This window comes from Triticum aestivum, chromosome 5A (genome assembly GCF_018294505.1).
Source record: "Triticum aestivum cultivar Chinese Spring chromosome 5A, IWGSC CS RefSeq v2.1, whole genome shotgun sequence".
Classification (NCBI taxonomy): Eukaryota; Viridiplantae; Streptophyta; class Magnoliopsida; order Poales; family Poaceae; genus Triticum; species Triticum aestivum.
The window spans coordinates 447,674,328-447,685,800 of NC_057806.1; the positions used below are offsets into that span (position 1 = coordinate 447,674,328).

At 43.6% G+C, this 11,473-nt stretch overlaps 1 protein-coding gene across 1 annotated transcript; it reads left to right on the plus strand.

Moving 5' to 3' along the window:
• Positions 1-7,173: 7,173 nt before the first annotated feature.
• On the plus strand, positions 7,174-10,298 carry LOC123103918 (gamma-tubulin complex component 3). Its single transcript, XM_044525613.1, has 3 exons — positions 7,174-9,479; positions 9,577-9,981; positions 10,079-10,298. Exons 1-2 carry the CDS (start codon positions 7,255-7,257, stop codon positions 9,830-9,832), a joined length of 2,481 nt encoding a protein of 826 aa, XP_044381548.1. The 5' UTR covers positions 7,174-7,254; the 3' UTR covers positions 9,833-9,981; positions 10,079-10,298.
• Positions 10,299-11,473: the final 1,175 nt, after the last annotated feature.

Here is an 11,473-nt window from a genome sequence, read left to right on the forward strand (position 1 = left end):
GTGCGGCGGAGCTCCCGGTCACGTCGGCGTGGCGAGGGAGGGGGCCGAGGGCATGGCAACGGCGACGACATAGCCATGGTGGCACTCGGGTGCGGGCGAGATTGGGAGGGGGAGAGGAGAGTGAGCGAGGGGGGGAGAGAGAGAAATGTCTGCGTAAGGGGGAAGCTGACAAGGCCAAGGGGGCTCGGCCTTATCCCCTCGGGGCGTCGCCGGCGAGGTGATCCGGCGGGGCCTTGCCCCTGTAGCGATGGGGTCGGAGGCACAGTGAGGGGAGGGGATCGACGGCGGGTGTGGGGGTTGGGCTGGGCCTACTCTAGTAGGCCAGGGAACAGGGGGGCTCTCCCCTTTACTTTTTATTTCCCTTTTTCCCTTTTCCTCTTCTGTTTTGCAAATAGTTGGAGCACAAAATGAATGTTGTTAAGAATGCTTGGCACATAATTCATGCACCAAATTGTGGTGTTGCACAAAAAGTTTTAGAGCCAACGGAACTATTCAAGCATTTTTTTGGAAATTGAAAAGGCCAATTAATATGCCGTTGGGCCATTTTATATTTTTCTAGGAATTAAAGATAGAGCTAAATGATGTTGGTTGCCACATGATAATCAGCTAGTGAATATTTGCAACCCAACGAACATTTTTGTTTTGACATTTGAAAACTTTAAACTTTGATTTAAATTTAAATTTGAATTTGGACAGGATTCGAACCAACGCGAGTTTAACAACAGTAATCATGATGACGTGGCATCATTAGCAGGAAATTACTGTAGCTTAATTATCCGGGCGTCACAACCTCCCAGGTACAAACGCGCTCTGCTCCTGAGAGATCATCATCGGGAGAATCACTTTTAACCTGTTAGCTAGCACTTTGGTGGAAATCTTGTATAAAGCGTTACATAAATTGATCGGTTGAAACTGTGTCATCAACTCCGGCGAGTTAACTTTAGGGATCATGACGATGACCGTATCATTAAAATGCTCCGGTGCCGCCACACCATATAGGAAATCCCGAACCACTGTGCAAACATCCTTCTTCAGCAACAACCAGTGTCGTTGGTAGAACATCGCCGGAAAACCATCTAGAGTCGAAGCATTCATTGGCCCCATCTGGAACAATGCGGTCTCAATCTCCGCATCCGAGATCTCTGCCGTTAGACTTGCATTCATCTCATCTGAAATCACCAAATCTATATGTTGTAGCAGTAGCTCCGCCGCGGTTGACCCCTCCGAGGTGAACAGGTTAGCATAGTATTTTGCCGCCTCTGCACGCATCTCCTTGTTAGAAGAGCATCTAGTCTCATCCTCTTTAACTAGAGACCTTACCGTATTTTTCCTTCTCATGTGTGTTGCACGGTTTGGAAAAAACTTTGTGTTCTGATCTCCCATCATCTTTACGCACGTACGTTCGATGTGCGGTTTACATCCGTTTTTTCGTTTGTTTTTGCCTTCGTTCGTTTCATCCGCCGGCCATCCGGTGGCAGCTTTGTATGCAAACATGTGAGTTGCAATGAAAGAAAAAAAACGGACTTCTAGCACAATAAGCACAACTAAAAACTTGTCCGCGGGTCCACATTGTCTATCTCAACATAGTGCATCATCTATGGTGTCGTTTATCCTTCTTTTCGCCTTCACTAATCATGATCGCGGTGTCCACCTGATTGAAATGCATACTTGGTCAATCCCAAAGATAATGATCTCAACCATAGCATGCACACTGGCCATTGAACCATGTATTTCAAGTGAATGACCAATAGTTTTAAAACTAATCTCGTCGAGCTGGATGTGACGGTTGCCTTTCCCGAGCTATGGCCTACACCTAGTCCATATATCATCCCTCATATAGTCACTTATTTTTAAATTCTACATTTGTTTTCCGAAATGTATTAATGTTTCTTTTAAAATACATAAACATTTTTTAAATCACATGAACTTTATTAACGAAGCACGAGTACTTTTTAAGATACGAAAAAATTAGCGCATGTACACTTAGAATCACATGATTTTTTTACAAAAAGCATTAACAATTTTCAAATTGTATGAACATTATTTAATACGTGAACACCATTTTTAAACTATATAAAAAATTTAAATGCATGGACGGTTTTTAAAAATTACACAGCATTTTTTTAGAAGGCACAAAACATTTTAAATAACACAAAGAACGCATGAAAACACATATTAATTGGATTTGGAGTGTAGAAAGTGATCAGCTTACACGTGCACATGCCTAAGTTTTTTTTCTTCATATAGTGAATGGGAAAAGAACTATTCTCAAAGAGCAACATGACCATAATTCGCCCATGGGTCGGACGGCAAACCGTGGACTTTATTTTTTTTTATTCCTTTCCTTCTTTAGGAATTTATTCATTCTATTAATATTTTGCCTTGGCACAACGGAGTTTATCCTTCCATTAATTTCTTTTTAATTGCAAGGTGATGGCCCGACCCACAGATGGGGCGCTGCGGAGGTGGAAACCAGTCTGCTATGTCAAAAAAATGATGACGAGGTGGTGACGAACATGGTGGGCTTCTTTTGCATGTTTTATTGGGCTTGACCCATGTGCTTGAAGCTAAACAACAGACGTTCCAAATTTTAGTTTTACTCAAAAAAAAAGATTTAGTATCACCTCAGATAGCAAAAATAATTATATATGGTGGACGGACCATAAATCGGGAGAAATGCACCATCCTTTATTAGTAGGTATAGATTTGCTTATATGTGTTTCTATTTGTTTTCGTTGTTTTTTATAAAAAAATATTGTATTTTATCTCTATTCCTAAAGTGGAAGTTGGTAGCCTGATATGGTTTATTTTCGTTTCACCTCCCACCCCCATCCACTGGTTTTCTCCTTCTCATTAGAAAACCAAATCCCAAAGAAGGGGGAGATCTTGTTTCGTGCTTGTTTTGACATGTGTTGGTTCATTTCAATTACATAAATAATAGGTCATTAAGAATTCAGAAATCGCATCATATATGTGAGATCACCTTCCTGATATATAGACATAATAGTTTTCTTGATAGCCTTCCTAAACAAAATGAGATACTCCTCAATAACCTATCATTAATCATGCGCATTATGTCATTTATCATTACATTATCTCTGTTATTAATGGACAATCACAAGTTTCCTAATACAACAAAAAATAACATATCTTTTTCTTACGGGCGTATGCATCCGTACGCCCCAGCGGAGGGATGCCGTGCGCGGCATCGTTAAGGACGCCATGGCCGGGCCTGACTGCAGCGCGATACTCAAGAAAGCCAGGGCGTGGATCCTAGCGTGAAGGACGGATGTGTGGTGGAAGGCGGGTCGTCGGACCGCCACATACATGTGTTTGTGGATACGGTCATATTATATTTCTTGTTAGACATACAAAGAGTCAGACAGACTACACTCTCAAATCAAGTGGGTTTGTTCAAATGTCAAGAAACCCATTAAGAAAATGTGGCCTATGATACTCGGTAGACGATCGTCCATCATAGCGTAGCAGCCATTCATGTGAAAATATTTTACAAATCGAGCGATTGAATCAATTTGAAAATCAAATCATTAATGCAATTAATTGGCTAGACAGTTAATTATGTACACAATTAATTAGGTTCATTTAAATAATACTCCCTCCGTTCATTTATGTAAGGTGTATTATTTTCGGCACGGTGACCAAGACACATAATTATAAAGGTGTTAGGACAAAATTATCCTTGGCAAATTTGTTGGTTAGTGGCAAGTAAATCAATTAGTCTAGGAAAGTAAGAGATACATGCAATTGAGAGAGAGATAGTTTCCTTCTTTTGATACAAGGAGAGATATAGAAAATCATGAGAGAGATATTTTCCTCTTTCTGAAGGGATAAAAAGGAAATTATGAGGATTTAGAAGGAATACACCTTACATTGTGAAGTTTTATAAAAAAACAAATACACCATATAAAGGAACGAAGGGAGTACGAGTCATTAATGCGGTTAATTTGAAAACCGAGTCATTAATGTGATTAATTAATAAGGTAGACACTTAATTATGCTACATATAATTAGAATTATAGTTTTTTCTCAATTAAGCACATAATTAATTGATTTGGTTGGCAGTTAATTAAGCATATGAAGAATTAGGTAGGTTGTTAATTATTTATGTAATTAATTAATTAATTAAGCAAGCAGTTCATCGCGTCAAATCGTTTTGAAAGCACTTGTCGGCAAGGATGATCAACAGGATCTCGGTGACAAGGCCGAGCACCGCTTGCCAACATGGATAACGGCCACCATGTGCTCGTGATATGGGCGACCTAGAGTTCACCAAGATGGATGACGACCATACTTTGTAGGATGTCCGCACACCGATGGTTGCCAAACATTCGTGGGTGACAACCACACGATACTACATTGGTCAGGTGGCTCATGCTATAGTTGAAAGGGGGAGTGTTCCAAGAATAAGAAGGAAAAAAGAACTAAAGCGACCAAGTGATCCATGGTGTTGAGAAGGAAAGAGTGTTCCAAAAAATAAAATGGAACAAGAAAGAAAGAGTATTATTGAAAATAAGTAGGAATGAGAACTAAAACATACGAGGAAGGAGGAAGAAGAAGATGAGGCGTCGCTGATAAGCACACTAACGTTGACATGGTGTTGGTTGGTGTCAACAAAACGGGTTGGTGAAGAGGCTATGAGTAGAAGATGTAAGAAAGGACGAGGAAGGGAAGAACGACAATTATCCCTTCTAGCAATGAATGGTGTTTGGGCTGGAGGTGGAGTTTATTGGTGACTAGGAATACGTTTGGTTTGCCACTCGACTCCCATGTCAATGTGCATTTGCAAAGTTGGATGGACCTTTGAGACTGATCTCTATAGTAATTTAATGTTTTGTGTCAATAATATTTGTTAGTTTAACTCACTCTATTGTATTGTAAATATGAAAAAAAATTATCTGTTTTGCAACTCATGGCAAAGGTGAGGCGGGCGTCATCTGGTTTTAAAGGAGGAGTCTCCAGCGAGAAATGTCCTGCAGGAAACCGAGCGAGAAGGGGAGAGTTCGACAGAAAAAGGGAATGGTGCGTTATGGGGTGGGATTTTTGTGTTGGGCCATGTTGGAGATAGTATGGCAGATAGTCTGGACAATCATATTTCTCCCCATATGATCTGAATTTGAGGGAGTCCGGACTGTCCAGACGATTGAATTTTGGGGAGCCTACTGAGTGCCCATTTGACGCACGAACACGCGCGGACGTATGAGAAGAAATAAGATTTGGCCTTGTAGACAAAGTTAATTCCTTGTTTAATTCATTTTAATATGTATTATAGACCATAGCAACGCACAGACGTTCTGCTAGTATCCCTTTAAAATACATGTTGATTTTTTTAATACATGTTGTAAATTTTTTTGTATACACTCGACATATTATTTGATGTATGTTGACCATTTTTCCAATACATGATGAACACAGATGTTTGAAGATTTTTTTAATACTTGCTAAACATTTCAAATACACGTTGAATTCTTAAATGGTACATAGATTTTTTTTCAAACGATGTGTATAAGCATTTTATTTACGAATGTCACGAACTCTTTTCAAACACGTGATTGTTTGTAAATGTCACGAACATATTTTGAATGGTATGAAACATTTTTTTAAACTACATGAGCATTTTCTGAATGGAGGAAAACTACATTCTATAAACATTTGTTAACTATCACACACATTTTCTGAATGGAGGAAAACATTTTTTAAACCATGCAATGTTTTTGAATGGTACAAAACATTTTTCCTAAATTATGTTATTTTTAGAAATTTGCATGAAATGCTTTTTACACTGCATGAACATTTTTTAATGAGCAATAATTTTTAAAAATAAATAAATAAAATATGTGTCCTTTCAAGAATATAAATACAATAAAAAAAGAAAACATGCGCTAAGGCTGGGGCGGTCCATTTATTGAGAAGTTAAAAGCTATGGAGAAGCGGCGATACTACAAAGGCATCAAGATGATGTGCCGGCTTAGTCACTCAAATGTGCTTAGGGCATCTACAATGCGGCGCTTAAAAACGGGCGCTAGGATTTTGATCCCTGCCGATGGGTAGTTGCCAGGTTGAATCCTGGTCTCTCCTCTAGCGTCGATGCAACACATTGAGTCGGGCGCTTCCTGGTTTTTTGCCTTGCGGCATGGAAAGCGGAGACTCTACTTACGTGTAGTTAGCTGATTTTTAGCGTCTCAGTTAGCGCCCTGCGTTGAGGGGGAGGGTCGTTAGCTCCTTTTCATTTTCGGGGGTGCTTATTTTATTTGCCTTTTACCTATTTAAGCGTCTACTTAAGCGCTCAGCATTGTAAATGCCCTCATAGGTGTAGGTTACACATGTGTGCATTCATAATAATAAGTGTATATGTATATGTATGAATGTCTACAGTTGTATTGTGTTAAAAAATTGTAAACCGTTTTGGATTACATGTTAAGGTAACCATTTTTGCATACAAGAAGACGGAGATATGGGCATGCAATATGGATTTGATTTAACTTGATGTTGTAAGTCCCCATTTCTTCGTGGACTAGACCCCAAACTAGACTGTTCATAACCATTTCCAAATTATGAGCCCTCTCGCAGAGACACATAACACACGACCTTTGACACTCTTTTTTCAAAACACAATAGCTAAAAATCAGTCGACCGACTTTAGCTTTTGGGTTAGTTGATTTTGATAAGGGCGGAGAAGCTCGTCAGAGGGAAGCCGGAGGGAAGGAAGGAGCTCACTGGAGGGGTACCCCATCATCTATATAGATGGGGGAGTGGGGGCGGCAGCACGACGATGGTCCAAATTCATCGGGGAAAATCTCCGTTGACGCGGGGGGCAGAGGGATGGCTGGGGGTGACAGCATGACGATGGTTTGTGGTTGGGGAAGGGCGGTGCGGTGAGGCTGCGCGGGAGCGCCACGGGCGGCGGAAGCAGGCGGCTAGGCCGACGACGGCAGGACGAAGCAAGCGCAGGAAGAAGAAAGCGAAAAGTTGAAGAAGATAATCTCGCCGTCCATTTTACAGACGACGGCTCTGAAGAATCGACTCATCCAAACTCGTTTTTTAGCGACTTGCATCTAGCCAATTCCCTTTTCAAAAAGATTCCTCGCCGCGCTCAAAATGATGGAATTGGCCGTGACACAAATCCAAACGCCCAAAAAATACAAAACAAAGCAGAGGGACAGAGAAACCACCCACCCCGGAAAATTCCCAAACCTCCATCCAACTCAGCCGTCCGGCTCGAACCCCAGCGCCCCCATGGACGACCACCAGGCCCAGGATCTCATCAAGGAGCTCGTCCTCCGCCTCGCCCCCGCCGAATCCGGCGGCGGGGGCCGCGACGCGGGCGGCGCGCTGCGGTTCGCGCACCGGCTGCTCTCCAGCCGCCTCGCCCCCGCCGTCCTCCCCGACGAGCACGCGGTCGCGGAGGCCATCAAGCGCCGCCTCGCCGCCTCCGGCCGCCCCGACGACGCCCTCGCCTTCGCCGACCTCCACTCCAAGCTCTCCGCCCGATCCCGCCCCGCCTCGCTCTGGCCCCTCCTCTACCTGCTCGACTCGCTCTCCTCCCACCGCCGCGGGGCCGCCGCCGCCTCCTCCTGCCTCCCCAACCTCCCCACCGCCGCGCCGCCGGCGGCCGGGGGCAAGCAGGCCTCGCGGGCGCCCGGCACGCCGGCCGGTGGCGTGGTGCTGGTCTCCAAGGATCCGGACAACATCCGCGAGATCGCGCTGCGGGAGTACACCGAGCTGGTCCTCGACGAGACGGAGGTGTCGGAGGCCGCGCTGGTGCGCGACGTGCTCTACGCCTGCCAGGGCATTGACGGCCGGTACGTCCGGTATGACAAGGGCAGCGACGCCTACGACCTGCCCGATGGCGTCCGCGTGCCCCGCTCCACTCGCACCCTGGTACGCAAGCTGTGTGAGGTCGGGTGGCTGTTCCGCAAGGTGCGAGGCTTCATTTCCGACAATGTAAGCCGCTTGCCCTCTCATGCCGCCACCGAGGTAGGCACTGTTGCCCAGGCCTTCTGCTCAGCTCTACAGGAGGAACTATCTGATTATTACAAGCTGCTTGCCGTTCTAGAGTCATACTCGTTAAATCCAATTCCAACACCTGGATCTGATTCGGGTGTGTCAGGCAATTACCTCTCACTGCGGCGCCTTGTTGTGTGGCTTGCTGGGCCTACAGTGAGAATGCGCTTAATGGCTGTCTTGGTGGATGGATGCCGTGGCTTGAGAGGTGGTGGGATGGCTGGTGCGATCCATGGGCACGCACAGCATGGGGATCCCATGGTTCAAGATTTTATGGGCCGCTTGCTGCGGCGAGTGTGCTCACCACTGTTTGAAATGGTCCGGAGCTGGGTGCTTGAGGGTGAATTGGAGGATGTATTTGGCGAGTTCTTCATCCTTGGGCAGCCAGTCAAGGCTGAATCTTTGTGGCGGGAGGGCTACCTTATTCAGTCTGATATGCTACCGTCTTTCATTTCTCCGGTGCTGGCACAACGGATCCTTAGAACGGGGAAGTCAATCAACTTTCTCAGAGTTTGCTGTGATGATAATGGCTGGGCTGAGGCTGCCACTGAGGCTGCAGCCTATGTTGGCACCACAACTAGTCGAGGTGGGCTTGGTTATGGGCAGATTGACGCTTTGGAGTCATTGGTGGTAGAAGCAGCCAAGAGGATTGATCAACGTCTGATGGACGTAATTCATAAGCGATATCGATTTAAAGACCATTGTCTTGCTATCAAGAGGTATTTGCTTCTCGGGCAGGGTGATTTTGTTCAGTATCTGATGGATGTTGTTGGTCCTGAGTTGTCAGAACCAGCCAATAGAATTAGCCCCTTCCACTTTGCTGGCTTGCTTGAAACTGCAATACGTGCATCTGACACACAATATGATGACCGTGACATCTTGGACCGGATAAAAGTAAAGATGATGGATCACGGAGATGGTGATGTTGGCTGGGATGTCTTCTCCTTGGAGTATGATGCTAGGGTCCCTCTGGACACGGTGTTCACAGCTTCAGTCATGAAGATGTACCTCAAGATATTCAACTTCCTATGGAAGCTTAAGCGTGTTGACCATTCCTTGACCGGAGTCTGGAAGACAATGAAGCCTAATTGCATTCTTTCTTCTCCATTTTACAAGGAAGGGGCAAGCATCAGGGCTCAATTTGTTTCAGTTCTTCGGAAATGCCAAGTACTGTTTAATGAAATGAACCATTTTGTGACCAACTTCCAGTACTACATTATGTTTGAGGTCCTAGAGGTTTCCTGGGCTCGTTTTTCAGAAGAAATGGATGCAGCAAAAGATTTAGACGATCTTCTCCTGGGACATGATAAATATCTCACTTCAATTGTCGAGAAGTCTCTCCTGGGCGAGCGGTCCCTGGGAATTTTGAGAAATCTTTTTGCCTTGTTTGACATCATATTACAGTTCCGCAGCCATGCTGATAGGTGGTTTGAACGGATATATGAGTTGCAACTAAGGTTAGATTATTGCAGAAATAGCTAATAACATCTTTCCCTCAAAATCTTTATCACATCTACTGTTTGGTTTACTTTTAAGTTTTCCTTCTTACTGCAGGGGAAAAGGTAAATCGAAAACAAAAACCAAGGAAACAGGTTCATGGCTGGAGGGGGGCAGAAAAGCTATGATTCAACTCGCCGGGGAACTTTTTCTGAAAATGGGTGAAGATTTGGACAGCATTGCAAAAGATTATACAGCTTCTCTTGATTCATTTATCTCCCAGTTGCCCCTGCAGCAGCATGTTGATTTAAAGTTCCTTCTCTTCCGTTTAGACTTCACTGAATACTACAGCCGTGTTTCGTCCAACAAATGAGTGAGTGCTTCTAATGTGGAAGAAGTAGGTGTCAGATTTACCTTTTGGTTTGGATTTTTGAGGCATTCTTGTGTATACGGTAGCCCCACTGATTGATATATTGTTAGTTCAACGGCATGAGCACATTCAGCTGTCCTGGGCTGTTGAAGGTAATTTCTAGCTGGGGTTAATACAAATATTCTCAGGTTATTCATCATTGCCAGTATGAGAAATTTCAATTTTGACCTTGTCGCTATTCTGGTGCAGATGTTTATCCACCGATGCCATGAAGTTGGAACCTGCGTTATAAGCAATGTTAGTGTACAGAGTTGATGTAAGTTTACCTTGATTTGGCATTTGTTTTGGGTGTATCGGTACACATTTCATTTATCTGCTTTTGTATTTTTATTTATTTAGATTGCACGGAGATTTATCCTTACCAGCTTGTATTCTGTAGTTACAAGAGAATGAGAATCTGATTTGGCTAGTTGCTGTGTTTGCTGGCTACCAAAATTGTTACCAAACTATCATAGGATTCCATGTCTACTTATAACTTACAAGGAGAGTTACTTTTTTGTTACCTTAATGCTTTATGTCAAGACATCCTGTTTTCTTTCGAAGATAAAAGTCTTGAGCAATGCCTGGCCATTGGTTACCAACTTATCATACTAGTGATTTTATATTACTGATATATCTGGAAACGGTCATATTTACTAATTTGTTTATGATAACTTGGACAGTCGTTTCCATGCTTAAAATAACTGAAAAAGTTTGTACGCGGCATCTGCAAGTTTAATCTGAGATGCATGGTGTGGGGACTGCATGTCCAATCGTATCTTCTGTTAACTGGGCAGATCTAAATTGCTATGAAGACCTGAACTAGTTGCTCTGCTCTCATATTTTTTATCTAGCTTTGGAGGTCCGTTACACACGTATATAGTATAATTAAGGGAATTCAACCATTCCCGTAATAGCTTCAAACTGCTAATTTTGGATGTGACGCCTCTGACAATGTACGCGGTTTGTGTAACTTGTTTTCGGAACTGGCATGCCACTTGGAACTACCCTCTGTCTCAGAAGGCAAGCTACTTGGGTTTCTACTGCAGTTGTGCGCCAGTTTGATTTTTTTTTTGTTCGTTACACCATCTACAAATTGCTGTGCAATTTCCTACAATTACCGTTTTAACACAATTCCCATTGTAGCTTCAAACTGCTAATTTTGGATGTCACGCCTCTGACAATGTACACGGTTTGTGTAACCTGTTTTTGGAACTGGCATGCCACTTTTTTTTTTGACACCTACTGGCATGCCACTTGGAACTACCCTCTTTCTCAGAAGGCAGGCTACTTGGGTTTCTACTGCAGTTGTGCGCCAGTTTGATTTTTTTGTTCATGTTACACCATTTACAAATTGCTGTGCAATTTCCCAGAATTACCGTTCTAGCACAATATCTTTCTGTAATGTCCGCACGGTTTGTGCCGTTAAATTTACATGTACCCGTGTTCTCTCGCCTGGTAAACAGGTCTGTAGCCGTGTTTCCCATTCATCCGATCCATTGCTGGACAGTGTTCCCCAGAATGACATGGCTATTAGATCAAGTGAATGTTTGAGCTCTGAATCATCAGAACTACTAATGCTGATCAATAGGAAATTGAGTCAGT

Excerpts from the sequence above, each read along its gene's own strand:
- LOC123103918 (XM_044525613.1), top strand. The coding sequence starts at position 7,255 with ATGGACGACCACCAGGCCCAGGATCTCATCAAGGAGCTCGTCCTCCGC. Across the intron at positions 9,480-9,576 it reads ATATATGAGTTGCAACTAAG|GGGAAAAGGTAAATCGAAAA; the intron begins GTTAGATTATTG and ends TTCTTACTGCAG.